Source organism: Lissotriton helveticus, chromosome 6 (genome assembly GCF_964261635.1).
Source record: "Lissotriton helveticus chromosome 6, aLisHel1.1, whole genome shotgun sequence".
Classification (NCBI taxonomy): domain Eukaryota; kingdom Metazoa; phylum Chordata; class Amphibia; order Caudata; family Salamandridae; genus Lissotriton; species Lissotriton helveticus.
The window spans coordinates 100,591,712-100,611,335 of record NC_136067.1 but is presented as its reverse complement, the minus strand read 5'-3'; the positions used below and the strand labels follow the sequence as shown (position 1 = coordinate 100,611,335).

The following is a 19,624-nucleotide window of genomic DNA, read 5'->3' as shown; positions in this document are numbered from 1 at the left end:
CCGTATTTTGATGGAAATGCAATGGTCCTTTAAATTGAAAATGTGTTGCATGTGATGGCACTGAGCTATCACATCATGCATACTCCACACTACGCCACTCCACACTATGTCCTTCACTCTTTGCCATGCCACTTCATTCTACGACACTCCACGCCATTCTACTCTACCCTTCTCACTCCATATCACCGTCACACCACTTAAACCACTCCACTGTACCCCACTCCACTACAACTATCCCACTTCAGTGTACCCAAATCTGCCCCAGTCTACTCCACTCCAATCTACCCCATGCCAATCCACCCAAACTAACCCAATCGACCCCACTCCAATATACCGCACTTCACTCTACCACAATCTATCCTACTTCACTCCAATCTACCACACTCCAATTCTACCTCACTCCACTGTACACTAATCTACCCCACTCCAATCTACCCTACCCTCTCCACCACAGTGTACTGAAATCTACCCTGATCCACCCACTCCAATCTATCCCACCCTAATCTATCCAACCCCACTTCACCCCAATCTACCCTACTCCAATTTGCACCTTCGTAATCTACCCCCCAATCTACCGAGAACAGCTTTACCCCACCCCTTCTGTACCACCCCCGAAGAAATTCCCCCCCTCGAAGCTATCCCCCCTCGAAGCTATCCCCCCTCGAAGCTATCCCCCTCGAAGCTATCCCCCCCTCGAAGCTATCCCCCCCTCGAAGCTATCCCCCCCTCGAAGCTATACCCCCCTCGAAGCTATCCCCCCTCGAAGCTATCCCCCCTCGAAGCTATTCCCCCCTCGAAGCTATCCCCCCTCGAAGCTATCCCCCCTCGAAGCTATCCCCTCTCGAAGCTATCCCCCACTCGAAGCTATCCCCTTCCAATCAATCCTCACTCAATCCAATCTTCCCTACACTAATCCACCCAATCTACTCCACTCCACAATAATCTACCCCACTACTCTACTCCAATTTACCCCACTCCACCCCAGTTTATTTCTCTCTTATCCAGTCTCAACTTTACTCCAGTCTATCCAACCCCACTCCACCCCAGTCTACCGTACTTCACTATATCCCAATCTGCCCCACTCCACTCTATCCCAATCTGCCCTTCTCCACTCTACCCCAATCTATCATAATCCATTCACTCTACCCTGTCTACGCCACTCAATTTCACTCCGACCTACCACATGCCACCCAAATCTACCCCACTCAAGTCCAATCTAACCCACTCCACCCCACTCAACCCCACTCTACTCCTATCTGCTCTTCTCCAATCTAACCAATTCCACCCTACTCCAATCTGCCCCTCCCTAATCTACCCTACCCCATCCTATCCCACTGTCAACTCCACCCAACAACAATCTACCCCACTCTAAACTATCCCACTCTAATTTACCTCACGCAAATCCAATATACCCTACTCTAATACACCGAATCAACTCCACTACACTTCAATTCTATCTCACTCCACTCTCGACTCCTCTCCAGTCTAGCCAACTCTACTCAATCCCAATCTACCTACTCCAATCCACCCAATCTAACCCACTCCATCCCAATCTACCCCACCCCATCCCAATCTACCCCACCCCATTCCAAACTACCCCGCCCCATCCCAAACTACCCCGCCCCATCCACCCCACCCCAATCTACCCCACTCCATCTGAATCTACCCCACCATCACACTATTCAGCTTCGCTCCAATCTACCCTAATTCACCCCACTCCACTCCTATCTACCCCACTCCAATATACCCCAGTCAACTGAACTCCACCCTGCCCCAATCTACCCCAGAATATCCAACTCTACTCTACCCCATTCCAATCTACCCCACTCCAGTGTACCCCACTCCAGCCACTCCACCCTCCCCATGCTATCCAGATCTACCCCACTCAGTCTACCCCACTCACCCAATCTACCCCACTCCGCCCCACCCCACTCCAGTCTACCCCACTCCAAACTACCCCATCTTCCACACTCCATTCTACCCTACTGTAATCCACCCAATTTAGTCCACTGCCGTCTACCCCATTCAACTTCATTCTACTCCACTCCAGTCTGCCCCACTCCACTGTACCCCAATCCACTGCACTCCACTCTTTCCCAATCTACCCCACTCCACTCTACCTCCATATACCCCGATCAACCATACTTCTGTCTACCCCACTCCAATCTACCATACCCCAATTCAATTTACCCCACTTTAATGTACCACGCTAATCTCCCTAACTCCCCGCTCCAATCTACCCAACTCCAATTTACTTTAATCTACCTATATCCACCACACTCCATTCTACCCCACTCTGCTCCCCTCTACGCCAATGTGCCTCATTCCATTTTAACCCAATCTACTCCAGTCCACGCTATTAACTTTTTGCCTTGCTGAACAGCAGCCACACTGGTGTATATAATGGCTAAAACACATTGCTAAAGCCAATAGCTCTCGCATAGGGGAGACCTATTGACTTTGCCAGTGCTTGTTCTGTATTCGACTTCTGATATAGCGAAAGGGTACATGGCTGACCAGCCCTGAAGATCCATTTTCTGATATGCTGTACTGCCTGAAGTTAGTGCAACATGTTATACATGTATTGTTTCTGGGAGGCTGGGCTTGGACAGTCCACCCCGACACATGCTCAATACAGCCACTGGAGCCCTCTACTGCTGCCAATGTGACAGCTTTTACATAAAAACAAATCAATCCATGAGAATTGTTTTCATGTAAGTTAACTGGTCAATCAATTAGTGGCAAAGCGAGGTGGTTGGTTGTTGCCCTGGCACCCTTTTATGGATGAGCCACCACTGCCTGTACATCTGGTTTGCCCCATTTCCTTCGACAGTCCATATGCTGGCTGTGTACCCCCACATTGAATGTAGGCATCCTCACGGCCTAGAACACAGATTTTCCACAACCGGTGAACTCTTTATTTGTTCACCTGCAAATGTGAGCTGTGGAAGAAAATGGTGAAAGGCAAAGGGGGGCCTGTGTCTCATCTTGTATCGATACATTTTTTGGGGGGTTTGCATTTTGGTGCTTTACTTCAGTCTTGTTTTGCGAATTGAATTCAGTGTTATGCCTTGCTTCTTTTGCTGTTAACAATGTCTGTATTCTTTGCAGAGATGGTCACCTCGCGGTGATCGTGCAGCGGTGGACGAGAGCTTACGGATAACAGTGGGAAATGACTTTTTTAACAGTAGTTCACCGGATCGGACGAGGCTATCGGGCTCTCTAGATGATGTGAGCTGCACCAGCAGGTAGGGGGAGACCTATGGCTGCTGACTGATGTGCTGTAGCAATGTACAATGCTTGCATAAATGACACTGTAGTAAGTGTAAATCTCTTCAGAGCTCTTTTTTAACCTGCTGTTGCACAGAACTGTAATCCATTAAATACAATACTCTAGAAGGTGGCAGGGTACTGCTTAGTTTTCTATTCAGACAGTGAGGCACGTTTTCGACATGAAATCGTAAAAAAATTATTATAAGTATGATTGTACAACTGTGAATTTTGCCCGGTTTATTATACGGATCAGGTAATAAAACTGCTGCAGGAAAATGTTGTCCCTGAGGTTCCGTTACAGCACACATCTGTTTTTAGGTCGCAGCACTGATTGGTTTGTTAAAGACATCTTGGGGACATTCAGAAAGGCGACCTAGAAATGCATTCCGCCCGTTGCTTACCATTGGGTTTGTAACTAATTTTTTCTGGCTTTCTAATTGAAGGCTTTATTTGCTTTAGGCTGTCCGTCCCGTTGCCCAAACCTTGTTTACAGTATTCTGCCACAAACTCGCTTTCTGTAAACAGGCCTTTAAATCTTGTTCTTATCTTGTCGCATTTGTTGTGCATTCAAATGCAGAGGTCAAATGTCAAGCTGTGTCTTCCAGGGAGCTTGGTTTTATTAGGTTGAACCTAGTGCAGCGAGGATGCGCTGCTCTAGGAGAAGACCTTTAGAAATCGGTCTGCACTTTTCCTCACACTCGTGCATGGTTGCCATCCACCTTGCGGGAGCGAGCAGCGGCGCGCAGGGACCATCTGTTTGTAATTAGCATGGCCGCGCACGCTTGTTTACATTTGCTTGCTCGCGGTCGCTTTCACTTTCTACCCATCAAGAGGCAGATGCAGGCTGTCTCTGCAGTGCATGTTTTTTTTTAAAGGCAGTTTAAGGCAAAGTGGTGTTTATTGTTAATTTATAAAAACATTCATGGATGTAGTGATGTCACAGACTTTGTAAGCGGGAACGGAGAAATCAGTTTCTCCATTGAAAAGCAGCCCGCCCTAGCCTTTTAGTATTAAATCTTTTTATTGAACAAAAGACTCTCATGCAATGCAGCAAACATACAGCAATCAGCGTATATGCCACAAGTGCCTGATATGAAACAGGATCATCAGGGTAAAGCGTCTCAGAAAGCATACACGGCAAAAAGAGCCCCTGTGCCATACCGAAATGCGACTGAATAAGATGCATAAATGTAAATGCCAGAAGAGAGAGCAAACCCCACCAACCCCCCTTCCCCCCCATACCCCGACCCCCTCTCAACCTACCCACCTACCACCCTCGTTCCAGGTCCAGTTCCTCACCCCACACACGCATCCAGTCACTCAACCTTAGTGCCAGCATCGAGCTGAGATAGCCGCAGCAGCCGTAAGTAACGGGGGCAAGTCACCTCCCTGAATTCTGTGGCCAACAGGGACAAAAAGGGTTGCCATAACTTCGCATATTTAGCCCCTTCTCCCGCTTTCACCAGGGACAGATTCTCCGTTCCTAAGACTGACCAAAGTCTGCCTAGCCAGCCCTGCATGGTGGGTACATGTGTCGTGCGCCATAAGGCCAGAATAGTCTGAACGGCGGAGCCCAGCGCTATTGTGATTAACCGCCCTCTTCTAGCTCTCAGGGGAAAAGTAATGTCGTTGGGAAGCCTCAAGAGAACATAGGCCGGGAATCTCGGAATCTCCGTGTCGAAGTGAGCATCAATTTCATCTAGGACCACCTTCCAGTACCCCTGAATGTGTGTGCAATCCCACAAGAGGTGTGTTAATGTGCCTGTCTCTGCGCAGCCCCTCCAACAGGTCGCGTCCCGGGAAGAGTCCATCTCGCGCAACCTTTCGGGCGTGTAGTACCAGTATGACACCAGCTCGGTAAAAGTGTCCGTCAGGCCCATGTGGTAAGCAGAGTGTCGGGCCCGATAGCAAATGTCCTCCCATTCCTTATTGCTCAGATCCCTTCCCAGCTCCCTCTCCCAGCGTGCCCTCCCTGCATTATAAACCCGGGAGTATCGCTCCAGGAGCAATCTGTAGAGGTCGGATATAAGTTGTTTGTCCGTCGTCCGGGAGAGCAGCCAGTACTCTTATTGGCTGAGCTTTCGGTCAGCCCCTTCTCGCACTCGGGAGTTAAGAGCCCAGTGACGCACCTGGAGATAACGGATGCGCTCCGATTCCGGTAGGCCATACTCTTGACGTAGGCGCCCAAAAGGTGCCACCCCTCCGTCGGAATACATGTGAAATAAAACCCGACAGCCCGCCGGGCGCCAACGAGCGAACGCCCGAACGTCCCTACCGGGCCCAAAGTCTGGATTTTCCAGCAGCGGCGTCAAGGGCGACGGGAACGTCGTCAGACCATGTCGAGCATTAGTCTGGTCCCACACCTCCAGAGGCACTCTGGTAATGAAAGAGGCGTATAGATTAGGTGGTCTGTGTTGTCTACGGAGGAAGGGGACCTCCTGCAGGGGGCGGCCGGCCACCGCCTGATCCTGAAAGAGCCAATGCCGCTCCGACTCCCACCTACTCCACTCTACCAGGGTAAGGAGTTGCGTCGCCTAGTAATATAGCGTCAGATCAGGCAGTCCCAGACCTCCTTTCTCTGGAGGGAGCATCGCCAACCGCAGTTTCATTCTCGGACGCCTTCCGTTCCAGATAAACTGCGCAAGTTCTGATTGAGTTTGACGAATCCAACCCTCAGGCGGTCGGAGAGGGATAGCCCGAAAGATATACAAAACCTGTGGCAAGATGGTCATCTTTACCGCTGCCACCCGTCCTAGCCATGAGAGAGGCAAATGCCGCCAACGTCCCAGTTCCGCGCGGATAGTACGGCGGAGGGTGGCATAGTTAATACGCACCGTGTCCTGCAGAGTTGCCGCCAGGTGGATCCCCAGATAAGGGACTGCCTTAGAGGACCAGTGGAAGGGAAAGCGCTCCTCCAGGAAGGCACGAGTCTGGTGTTCTAAGGAGAGATCCAGAGCCAGTGATTTTGCCATATTAACCTTAAAGCCCGAGGCCCTTGCGAATGCACCCAAAATCTCGACACTAGCCGGCAGGGATTCCTTCGGGGTGGCCAAGGAAAGGAGCACGTCGTCAGCATATAAACTGATTGTATGGATGTAGGCTCCAAATTTCATCCCTTTAACTCTAGGATCCGTCCTCACGGCCTGCGCCAGCGGTTCCATGTACAATGTGAAAAGTAGAGGAGAGAGTGGGCACCCCTGCCGGGTCCCGCGTTCAATTGGGAATCGGGCTGATAAGCAACCATTAACGCGTACAGTCGCTGTGGGGAAGGTATAAAGTCAAAGTCAAAATTTATTATGATTTGGCTCTCATTGAGGGCCACATAAAAAGATACACACATATTAACACAATATTATACATACAAAACATCATACGACATAGAAAACAGCCACAAGAATTATCTGCACGAGCGGCAATTATCAACATCTCCCGGAAATTCATTAATAAATATCTAAAAACGCTTTAAAATAGTTAAAAATTCTGGAACAGAACATTTCGCTTGGGGGGGCAATAAAGTGCATGGAAAAACATTTTTACATTCACAATTCCCAATTGTAAACAAATTGGTTTTATCCATTTTTGGCGCATGGGACCCAATACCGGGCAAATAAGCAAAACATGATTAAAATCCTGAACAGCATTTTTACAAAAACTGCACAGAGGCGAAACCCCATACCATTTGGCTAACAATGAATTCAGTGGAAGCAAATTATGGCGTAGAAGGTACCAGAATCTACGGACGCCATGTGGAATATTCCAAATTAAATATTGTTGGGCTACTTTGGGAGTATATGTCGTAACCAGTGCTTTCCTTTCTTTTTGCTTCGGTTGGGCAAGTATATCTGACTTGATACAGAGTTCCCAGGACATACTTTTTAACTTCAACTTTAACTCTAATGGAGAAAGTAAGAATAATGTGCTTTCATCCAGTTCAAGCAGCGATACCGCTTTTCTAAAATTTCTTACCAGCAGCGAGAACTCATTAAAGTTGCCTAATAGTTCTTTTTTTATAATTTCCCGTAAGGTTCCCGGTTTACCTCTGGCCAGACAAGCTACCCATCTCACAAGGGCTACCAACCCCTGTGCCCAACAACTTCGAAGTCCGAATTCCAGCCTGCATGAGGATGTAGAGCAGGCTGAGTTAAATGACAATATTTTTCTTAGTATCTTTCCTTCCATTTTTTGCATGAAACCCCATTGTTTCAACTCCACTAGTTCCATTCCATAAAGGAGAGTTGCAGGAATTTTCATTCGGAATACCTCCAAGCATATGGAGAAATGTCTCTTCCCAGTAGCTTTATACAAGGAACATAATCCCATACCATGGGTCATCGCTTTTCTGGAATTATGTTCGATGTGAGACTTCTCACTAAGGTTAGCAGATATTATTTTGCCTAAAAACGTGTAGGTTTTTACCACCTCAAGTTTTTCTCCGCTAATTGTCCAATTATAGCTACTAGACCTGCTTTTCTTCTTACCGAAGATGCACATAACTTTACTTTTGGAACTATTAATTTTCATATAATGTACATCTGCGAATTGATTCAATGCATGAAGACGATTAGAAAGACCTTTCGGAGTCAGATCTAAGACAAGTATATCGTCCGCATACATTAAAATTGATATAGCTGACCCTCCAATTTTCGGGGCTAACCCCTCACAAACTGAAACAGTCCTAGGGAGATCAGCCGTATATAAAGAAAACAATATGGGTGCCAATATACAGCCTTGTTTTAATCCGTTCAGGGAGGGGATAGAATTAGAAAGACCCCTCTCACCTCCTTGTAACACCTTACACCATGTGCACGAGTGTAAGGACTTAACTAAGTCTAATAGGTATCCCGGCATACCCATAGCCGCCAATTTTCTCCACAGCGTTGGACGATCCACTTTGTCAAACGCTGTGGAGAAATCAATGAATGCAGCGTATACGCCACCACCTCGGACACGTGCATATTTATCCATTATTACCTGTAGCAATGTTAAATTATCTAAAGTTCCATGATCTTTACGAAATCCTGTCTGTTCCATGGGTAAAATATTGTGTTGATTTATCCATTTCATTATTAATAATAATATCAGTTTAGCAAAAATTTTCCCTATTGAGTCTAATAGAGCTATTAGACGATAATTAGAGGGGTTGTCCCGATCACCTTTTTTAAAAATTGGGATTAGGATACTTCCCCGCCAAGAGTCGGGGACTGTTCGTAATTTAAAACATGCCAGAAATACTGGAAGAAGAATCTTGCTCCAAGTCATAACATCTTGTTTAATTATAGACATGGGCAATTCATCAGGCCCCATAGCCCCGGAAGAGCGCATGCTCTTTATTACGGTTGCTATGGATTGCTCAGTGGGGAGTTCCATTATACAGTCACTATTTAGCCCTGGCAGCCGAGGGTCCGCCCCTGCGCCATTAGACGCGTATAGGGTGGACACGAATACGGTCCAGACATCTTCCGTAATAACTATCGGAGTAGGCGTTGTTATAGAGCCACATCCTTGTCTTATTATGGACCAGAAATCTCTAGAGTTATTACAAATTGAAGCCTCTCTTAACTTGATCCATAAATTATCTTCTTTTTCTTTTTTTAATTTATATCTCAATCTTACCCTCCTTCTTTTTAATAAAGCTAACTGAGATTCAATTTCCCCCGATCTATTGAGGTATTGCTTCCTCACAAGTTTATTTATTTCTTTATTTAACCTTAATAGAGGACTAGGAGAAAAATGTTTCTTTTTTGGTTTTCCTGAAATCTTAGCCACCGCGGTGACTTTTTTTATAAGGTTTTCAAGAAAGAGGAATTCCCTACCTTGCCAGTAGTCCAACTCCAATAATAATTGGCTAAGGATAATTAGTACATCCTTACTAGTAATTTTTCCCCAATAGCATCTATTTGTGTTGCACTTGATTGAAAAATCTCTATTCTTTAAAGACCAGAGGCTCGTTGCAGGGGGTGATAATGAGACTGTTATATTGATAATTTTATGATCACTCAAAGGGGAGTGAGAGATCACCAAATCTTTAAGAAAAAAGAACATATCAAAATCCGTTATTACATAATCCAAAATAGATTCACCCCTAAAAGATCCATGTGTATAATTTGCAGGAGTATCAGAAGGCATCCTGCCATTTATAATAATTCCCTCCAAGGAGCAAAGTTCCCCGAGAAGAATCTTGCCTCTTTTGTTAGTTTTAATATGGGCAGGCAGGACTGCTTCAGGTATATTATATGCTTCTTCCTTATCTTTATTTCTAAACATGGCCAGAGAAGTGTTAGACACTTTACAATTTAAGTCCCCCACCAGCAGTAAATAAGGCGGGTGATCCACCTCTATTAGTTGTTTAACATGGGAAAACATACGTTTTAAAACTTTCGTGTAATTATCTTCTGGAGGAATATAGGCATTTAATATTATAAGCGAGGACCGTTGACTAACAGAGTCCATATTGGATATGGTTATGGATTGGAATAGATTACTCTCGTCCTTATGATGGGAAAATTGCCATTGTAGTGCGTTTGATAACAAACAGGCAATTCCTCCCTTAGCATGGCCTTTTTTTGATGATGTTGCAGGAGCCTCTAAGACAAAGTAATCTTTCCCTCCATAAGGGAGAGTTTTACACCATGTTTCTTGGATACATATCACATCTGCTTTCAGAGAAGAAAGAAAATCAAATTTCTCAGGGCAATTCGACAAACCGGCGGCATTCCAAGAAACAATTTTTAAACAAGTGTTAAAGATGCGAAAAAGGTCGTGGGTTTCTCGAGGTTGTATTTGATAAGACTCCTGGTAACCAGTTCCACATCAAATTGTCTTCATTTAGAGGAACGTCTGTACTAACAGGTAATGGAAGCACCTGTGAAACCATTCGTTTGCCTTTGGAGACCCAAATTTTTAGGTCTTTATTGCACATAGAAAAATCATCATGAACAGAAGCCAACTTTGTGTTTCTTTCACTAGATGAAAGGCACGAATTATTATTCACAAAAGGTAGCACGTCAATTCCTCTACATTGAAATGCTTCCGCCTGGTGAAGAACTAAATTAGTTATTATTTTTGAGTAAAACTTTACCCTTGTACGTTGCCCATTTATAGATTTTATTGGGAGAACTAAATCAATATCATTTGTTAAAACTAACTTTAGACTTTCTATCTCTTTAAAGCAGTTTAATAACCAGGCTCTATTCATTTTTAAATCTGAATCAAATAATGGGAGAAAATCTAATGACAAAGTATCCACATTTAAAATTGGGCTTTTTGCTGAATGAGGGATTGAGTTCCTGACAACCTCTGTCTGTGGCCGAAATATAGGAGCAGACGGATTAAATACTCTTGTTACTATCGGCGTATGTACAGTGTTTTCGGAACTTATTGGCAGAGGAACAGAGACATTTTCTAATGGACATGGGACTTCCTCCTTCAAAGATACTTCAAGCGGGGTACTCCCATATACAGCTTTTTTGCTACCTCCCACTTCCACCATACCGGGGATATCTAGGGCTGGATTATAACCACTGTCTATAAGAACAGGCCTTTCAGATGTTATATTTTTTTGAAAAATAATTTGCCTAGGTCTTTTCTTTTTATATTTACGTATCAGTTTCCTATTTTTCCCTCTTGATTTTACTTTAGGAGCGCCAATAGTCCCCAAAGGGCCTTCAGGCTCCTTTTTATCTTGTACAAAAATAGGAAAAAGTTCATGACCCTCCGTTTGCATCTCAACAACCACATTTTCATCCTGTTCAGCCAACACAGAATCATTTATCTGTGGCAAGGAAGATGGGGAAGAAAGATTTGGGGGCCTATGAATATCCGCCTCTATAGACAATCCTATGGGGGCAGTTCCCCCCACCTCTGCAGTGTTATCAACAACTTTTTGGACAACAGAAACAGAACTAGTAGGTATAATAAGAGGATTAATCATATTTTCAGCATTTTTTACATTTTGTGCCAGCAATACCTGCAATATCTCAGTAACCGAAGACAAAATACAATCAGAATTTACAGCAAATTTACCCATTAAAAGTAATATGGAAGACAAAATCTGCTCAAGGGCTATGAGAGACTCAGAAATAGGTTTATCATTTTTTGGATAACTGGATGATGTAAAAGCACAAATCCCCGATAAATTAAGTTCCGGAGATTGTACACCACTCTGCGAGGAAAGGTTGTCTGTGGATTTAACAGAGGGAGTGCTGCTATAAAGTAGCAATCCTGATGGTGTTTCTCCAGTGGGGGTTTTATTAGGCACCAGATGAAACAAAGATGGCTTATCCACATATCGTCCGCAGAGGTCAAAATCAATGCTGGTGGCTATTGAAACATCAGCCTTATCCTTTTCCAAGTTATCATTTCCCAAGAGAATACTACGTCCCATTGTTTGTGCTGGAATTAGCAAAGGTTCAACGCCAGACACATGTACTGGGCATGTAGGAATATTTACTTCGCTTGACTGACTCAATGTCCTTTTTGTTTCCAGCATAGGATCAAACTGACAAGCTCCCTCCATATTAGGACAACGTTCCGATTGAGGTAACAAATCAGTATCAGTTTTCTTGGGAGCGTCAAGGGATTTATTCAAGCTTTTTTCCCAGATTTGAGACAGTTGCAACTGGCCTTTCATAGTATCACATTGAACATGCTTTTTCCTCAATTGAGTTGAACCGGGTATTGTACCGGGTTTCTCCATTACAACTTTCCCAGATCGGAGTGTTTTTGCCTCCATAATTCAGACAAGACTGGTCCTACAACTAAATTCCCCACTAATGAAGGTAATACACAATGAATAATAATATGACCTATTAGTAAAAAGAATAAAAAAACCCAGGGGGGTGAACACAAGAGTCAAACCTGCAGATAAAATAGTCTGTGGCTACAGTTCTATCGGCGTATTTGCATGCCTATAAGATATAATAACTCAGGCAGCATGCAAAAACAATAAAAAGAAAAATATTCAAAAATACCAGGGCCCGCCCCGGCCTACCTCGGCCACTGAGGGCCACAGAGGGCCCGCCCTTTGCCCGGGCTTAGCCCGGCGTCGCCCGCGCGCGTCCCGCGATGCGCGTGCCTGCTCCTCAATTATCCCCAGGTGAGGGGGGCGTGTCAGGGCGGTGCTCCAGGGCCAAGAGGTTTGTGGTTCCTGGAGTCCTGTTGTAATCACAGTCCGCCGACCAGGGATGCGAGTGTTTCCCGCGCAGCGGGAAACGCGAGCTGTGATAGCGTGGTCACAAAATTGAAGTCAGAGCACAGCTCAGTAGCGCTTCCAGACAGAAAGCACTAAGAAACCTTTTCCACGGACAAAGGCTCTGCCAGCACACACAGCAAAACGAAGGACGCACAGCAGCGATTTCAGCAGCATTCACCAACAGTCCAGCGTGCCTGCTCCTCAATTATCCCCAGGTGAGGGGGGCGTGTCAGGGCGGTGCTCCAGGGCCAAGAGGTTTGTGGTTCCTGGAGTCCTGTTGTAATCACAGTCCGCCGACCAGGGATGCGAGTGTTTCCCGCGCAGCGGGAAACGCGAGCTGTGATAGCGTGGTCACAAAATTGAAGTCAGAGCACAGCTCAGTAGCGCTTCCAGACAGAAAGCACTAAGAAACCTTTTCCACGGACAAAGGCTCTGCCAGCACACACAGCAAAACGAAGGACGCACAGCAGCGATTTCAGCAGCATTCACCAACAGTCCAGCGTGCCTGCTCCTCAATTATCCCCAGGTGAGGGGGGCGTGTCAGGGCGGTGCTCCAGGGCCAAGAGGTTTGTGGTTCCTGGAGTCCTGTTGTAATCACAGTCCGCCGACCAGGGATGCGAGTGTTTCCCGCGCAGCGGGAAACGCGAGCTGTGATAGCGTGGTCACAAAATTGAAGTCAGAGCACAGCTCAGTAGCGCTTCCAGACAGAAAGCACTAAGAAACCTTTTCCACGGACAAAGGCTCTGCCAGCACACACAGCAAAACGAAGGACGCACAGCAGCGATTTCAGCAGCATTCACCAACAGTCCAGCGTGCCTGCTCCTCAATTATCCCCAGGTGAGGGGGGCGTGTCAGGGCGGTGCTCCAGGGCCAAGAGGTTTGTGGTTCCTGGAGTCCTGTTGTAATCACAGTCCGCCGACCAGGGATGCGAGTGTTTCCCGCGCAGCGGGAAACGCGAGCTGTGATAGCGTGGTCACAAAATTGAAGTCAGAGCACAGCTCAGTAGCGCTTCCAGACAGAAAGCACTAAGAAACCTTTTCCACGGACAAAGGCTCTGCCAGCACACACAGCAAAACGAAGGACGCACAGCAGCGATTTCAGCAGCATTCACCAACAGTCCAGCGTGCCTGCTCCTCAATTATCCCCAGGTGAGGGGGGCGTGTCAGGGCGGTGCTCCAGGGCCAAGAGGTTTGTGGTTCCTGGAGTCCTGTTGTAATCACAGTCCGCCGACCAGGGATGCGAGTGTTTCCCGCGCAGCGGGAAACGCGAGCTGTGATAGCGTGGTCACAAAATTGAAGTCAGAGCACAGCTCAGTAGCGCTTCCAGACAGAAAGCACTAAGAAACCTTTTCCACGGACAAAGGCTCTGCCAGCACACACAGCAAAACGAAGGACGCACAGCTGCGATTTCAGCAGCATTCACCAACAGTCCAGCGTGCCTGCTCCTCAATTATCCCCAGGTGAGGGGGGCGTGTCAGGGCGGTGCTCCAGGGCCAAGAGGTTTGTGGTTCCTGGAGTCCTGTTGTAATCACAGTCTGCCGACCAGGGATGCGAGTGTTTCCCGCGCAGCGGGAAACGCGAGCTGTGATAGCGTGGTCACAAAATTGAAGTCAGAGCACAGCTCAGTAGCGCTTCCAGACAGAAAGCACTAAGAAACCTTTTCCACGGACAAAGGCTCTGCCAGCACACACAGCAAAACGAAGGACGCACAGCTGCGATTTCAGCAGCATTCACCACTAGGGAAGGTATAACAATTCAGCACCCAAGTGCGGAATTTGGCACCCAGTCCCGCCTTTATCAACACCTGTTCCAGATACGGCCAATGGACCCGATCGAACGCCTTTTCGGCGTCAATCGCCAGCATCATGAACTCGCCGGGCAATCATGTGGCCCGTTCGATCAGGTGGAGCGCTCTCTTAGTGTTGTCGGTCGTCTGTCGTTCGGGGATAAATCCCGCCTGATCCGGGTCAACCAACCCCTGCATCAGGGGTGCTAGACGGGAAGTGAGGATGCTAGTATAGAGCTTGAGATCAACGTTGAGGAGGGAGATGGGTCTATAGGCTCCGCATTGCGTGCGGTCCTTCCCAGGCTTGGAAATGACCGAGATGGTGGCCTCCATCAGATCCCTCGGAATAGCACCTGATTCTGAAAATGAGTTAAAAAGAGTGGTGAGCAGCGGAGCTAGTTGGAGGCAGAAGGTCTTGTAAAAGATGGCGGTGTAGCCATCCGGGCCCGGATCCTTAGCTAATTTAAGTCGTGAGATCGCAGAAATCCCCTCCTCCGGTCGTATCGCCCTCTCCAGTGCCTCCGACTGCTCAGGTGAAATAGTGGGTAGCGCGACAGCGCGTAAGAACGCTTCCCCGTCTGTGGGGTCAAGACCGGCTCCAGAATACAACGCGGAATAAAAATCGCTGAAGGTATTCGCTATTTCCCTATCCCCTGTAACTCTATTGCCCGCCTGTGTGGTTAGCTCTTGTACCGCGTGGCGCTGCATCCGTTCCCTGAGTGCCCTTCCCAGCAGCCGCCCGCAGCGGTCCCCGCCTGTGTAATACATATGACGGACCCTCAAAGCCGCGTATTCGGCGCGATCTTGGTCAAGAGCCGCTAGCTGTTGACGTGCCAGACGTAGCTGCCTCCAGATTCTCAGCGCCCCTGTCCGCTGGTGGATCCTCTCTAGCTCTCGCGTAGTCGCCGACAGCTCCTCCCTTTTACGCGCCCGCTCCGCATTTTCTGCCGCCTATAGCGCTATGAACTCACGTCTTAGCACCGCCTTAAGCGCCGCCCAGTGTGTGGCCTGTGAGGTGTCTGAAGGCTGATTATGTGTCATGTACTCCGTTATGGCCCCTTTGATTTTGGCTATAACCTCTTTCCGATGAAGTAACGTGTCGCGCAATCTCCAGCAACGCGGGGCGTGGGCAAGGGGCGGGAAAGAGAACGTTGCCGTGAGCGGCGCATGATCTGACCGGGCCATCGCCCCAATGTCAGTCTGGGATGCCAGCGCTGTAAGTGAGGTGGATGTAAATAGGTAGTCCAAACGTGCATAGGTCTTGTGAGCATTGGAGTAGTATGTGTAATCCCTGGTACCCGGGTTAAAGCTTCGCCGAAGATCAGTCAACCCCAACTCTCTCAACCTGCAATGTCCCCCCTCCGACAGAGTGCCTGTCTGTGAATAGCGCTGCCCTGATCTGTCCTGGAGGTTGTCAAAGACCAAATTAAAGTCCCCCCCCGATCACAATATGTCTATCCGGGGACGTGGCTGTCTCACTAAGTATCTGGTAAAAAAACTTGTCTTGTCCCTCATTAGGTGCATATACTGAACTGGCCGTGAAAGTGTTCTCACCCATAGAAAATCTGTAGGATAGCAGCCGCCCCTTTATTTCAGCGCTTTTCTGCAGAACCTTGCCTCTAAAGCGGTGGGACACCAATATAGCAACCGCTGCGGTCTTCGTGGATGCCGAAGAGAAAAACTGCGTTGGGAAATGGCGCGATTTCATCCTATGACAATCCTTGGGCAAAAGGTGCGTATCCTGTAGGAGGCAGATATCGGCCTTCAAGTTCTCCAGGAGAGAAAAGACCGCCCGGCGCTTTACCGGGTTATTCAAGCCTCGGACATTTAAAGTGCGGAGGCACAAATCAGTCGCCGACATAAGCAATCTTCAGTCCTTCAAGCTGCATCCCCTGAAGAGAAGCCCTAACCAAAGCCAGAACCTCTTCCATTCCTCTCCCTGCCTTCTCTATCTCCCCTTCCTCCACTCCTCTGTCAACCACCTGCGCACCAGCGTCCCCACACACGTCCATTTGTACCTGGACCTGGAACCCCCCCCCCCATCCTACCAAACTACCCCCAAGAACACAGAGCGGTCCCCACCCCCCTACCCGCATCCCCAACCCATTGCCCCTCCTGACCCCAACTGAGAATTCCCCACAAGACACAAGAGTCCTGGACCAGTCCCAACCTTGTTCATGCCCATGGAAGAAGTCAATAAAGGGGAACGTGGCTCTGGCAGCCCCAATGACCCCCACCCAGCCCCCCTTCCGACCCGCTTGGAAATATGGCTATATATGGAACCCCCCCCCCAGATAAGCTGTGTCTCTAGAGGAGGTGCCTCACTCCGAGGCTGTAGTGTCCCTGGACACCTCTTGGATGGCCGCTGCTTTCGCCTGCGCCATCTTAGTCGGATCCGGCTTGTGGGCCGCTCTAGACGACCGCCTCCTCCGTATGCGCTGCCAGCCGTCCCCCGTGGAGCGGGGAGGTCTCCCTTGCGAGGGGCTGCCCCCATCAGTTCCGTCCATGGAGTCGTCGGCCAGTTCAATTCCTAGCAAGGCACAAGTATCTTTCAAGGAGCGGAGCTGCTGCAGCACGCTGTTCCACTTGAAGATCAGGCGAAAGGGGTGACCCCAAGAATAGGGGATCCCCTTGTCGTGCAGGAACGTAGTGGCGATTTTAAAGGCCCTCCTTTTCTGTAGGCTGATTGCGGAGAGGTCGTGGTAAAGAGCCACCGGGTGTCCTTGAAGGCGGAGTGGTTGCTTTTGGCGTGCCTCTTTCATGATGCGCTCCTTCAGGGGGAAATCAGGCAGGAATGCTAGAATGTCCGGGGGAGGTGCGGGTGCCCTGCGCGTGAGGCCCGCCCTGTGTGCTCTATCGATGCGGATGGTGAAGTCGTTGTTTTCACCCAGGATTTCCCTAAAGAGGCCCTGTAAGTAGCGGGTGATATCGTCCCCTTCCGCCTTGGTTGGCACACCCCGGACCCGTATGTTGTTCCGTCAGGAGCGGTTTTCAAGGTCCTCTGCATGGGCCTGTAAGTCCAGCTGTTGTTCCTGTAGGCGGAGGACCTCCTGCTGCAGGTGTTCCACCTCCTCACTCCGCGACTGCTTCGCTTCTTCTACTGCTGCCACCCTATCCCCCAGCCCGTCCACATCTCGACAGAGCTCCCGGTGTTCACTCGCCATGTCCTGCTTGAAGGCTTGGAAGTCCTCCCGAAGGGAATTAAATAGGGACTCCAGGAAGGCTTTGGTAATCGGGGCTCCTTCATCCTCACGTGCCGTGGAGTCTTTAGCCACTGCTGACCCTGATGGGCTTTTCTCAGCCTTGCCCGCCCCCTTCGTCAGCAGCTCCGTTATTGTGCGGCCACCTTTACGCTGTCCCCCCGACATGGTCAGGCACGTAACTTTGTTCCTGGGCCCCCGGGTGTAAGACCGCTCACCCGGAGGCCCGCAAGCCCCGCCAACCGTCTGTGGCTTCGGGGCTCGCTGCAAGCTCGTGTGCCCGCTGATCCCGCCGGGATCGCTCTGCTCCGCTGCCCCTACAATCTGGAATCACCTCCGTCTTTCAGGCTGCTACTCCGCCAGTATAAGCCTCCTGGGGGACCACAGCATACAGGCCCCCTCACTTCCCGCTTTCTGGCCTCCAAATGGGCCCAGCGTCTGCACCCGTAGAGCGTCTTCTCTGGGCAGGGCACCCCCCCTCCCCCCGCAGCGCGAGCAACCACGACCGGTCCCCATGCTCCGATGTCACTGTCCGCCACTGCTAACTGTTGGAGGCCCAGAGCATGCCGGTCAGGTACCCCGGCTGTGCGCAGTGGGTTGATCTCTGGGCCTCCCCACCACTCAAACGCGAGGCCTCCCTGGCGCCGTTGAGGTGCACCTCAAGTCTGATGGGGTCTCTCTGTGTATTTACGGTAGTCCCCAGGTGTGCAGGGTGGCGACTCCGGGGCACTCTCCCGGCTGCAGTCTCTGCTCTCGGACTCCACCCAGCGCCCACATTCCGGATGCCGCACCCGCCTCCCGACCGTTGGGCAAGGGCCTCGGGATCGGGGCCTCAATTTTCGTGCTCACCGCACACTGTCGACCAGGCCCCGCCTCTCTCCTCCGCCTCAGCCGCCGCCTTCCGCCTCGTCCGTCAGGGGCTAGGAGTCGTGGGGTTCCCCAAGTGCCTTCTGGTCGTACCTCAGCTGCGGCACCCCTTCACTCCCGCAGCTCCTCTTTCAGGGGTAGGCCCCGAAGCCTGGACCTCGAGTTTCGTGGTCCGTCGCAGCCCCGGGAGCGCGCACCCCGCCTCTCACCTCCGCCGCCGGTAATGCCGGTTCCACGGCCCCTCGGCCCCGGTCTCTCTGGCACTCTACTGTCTTCGGTGACCCTCTGACTGGGCCACACACCCCGGGAACTCGGGGGTCTCTCTCCTGCAGTCTCGGGCGCGGCGCGCAACCGATGCCGGCGCCGCCGGGAGGAAATCACCGCACCGGGCAGCCGCCGCAGCCTCCACACCACAGTTCAGTCGATCGCTGCAATCCCCTTGCCCAGGGCAGCAAAAGGTGTCGTCTGGGGGGGAGTTTTGAGCTATTAACGGGTCAAATATTCGGGCCGGGATCGGGAGCCTCACAGACTCGCGTCTGCTGCGGTTGCCATCTTGGCCACGCCCCCCCCGCCCTAGCCTTTTAACTATGCAGTGAAACAAATCTTTCCTGCCTAGAAATTGGACCGACTCCCAAACAAAATCTGACTCATTAGAAAATTTCTGCATATATGACGTTAACTGTTTCAGGGTATGTTATCCAAACAGCGAGGGTCCGATAACTTTATAATATAGTGAGGCTCGTCTGTGCAGAGGCAGCCTGTGTTGGCTGGCACACCCCTGAAAGTCACAGCAATGTGGCGACTCGAGCATAAGGTGGGATTAGATGAGATGTGAAGTTCAAATGCGAACTGGAGGCAGGGCTGTAAGTGGGAGGGAAAAAACTGGGGGGTCCCCTCAAAGGGGCGTGGCTGATTTATTGAAGGGCGTGGCTTAAAATCATGTAAGCTACAAATCTGTGCTTAGCATAGTGTGCCGCCCCACTTGTATTTGAATATGCACTTTTCCTCACACTCGTGTATGGTTGGCGCGCATGGGCCATCTGTTTGTAATTCGCGTGGCCGCGCGTGCTTGTTTACATTTGCCTGCTCGCTGTCGCTTTCACTTTCTTGCTATCAAGAGGCAGATGCAGGCTGTCTCTGCAGTGCATGTTTTTTTTAAGGCAGTTGAAGTCATATTTTCAAAAGAGAAGACGACCAATTTAAAATATTTACTGGGACGCTGTGCCTACATGTAAATGTAAATGTAGTTGAGCTTATATAGCGCACAGCTACCCGCAGTGGGTTTCCCGGCGCTTGCTTAGGGAACCCG

General features: G+C 49.5%; 1 protein-coding gene across 1 annotated transcript in view; it reads left to right on the top strand.

The window, feature by feature from the left end:
• Positions 1 to 19,624, top strand: part of LOC144762283 (uncharacterized) — a 397,653-nt gene that overhangs the window by 125,680 nt on the left and 252,349 nt on the right. The window contains exon 2 of the mRNA XM_078647420.1: positions 3,112 to 3,248. Coding sequence (XP_078503546.1) covers positions 3,112 to 3,248 — 137 coding nt within the window. The remainder of the gene's footprint in view (positions 1 to 3,111; positions 3,249 to 19,624) is intronic.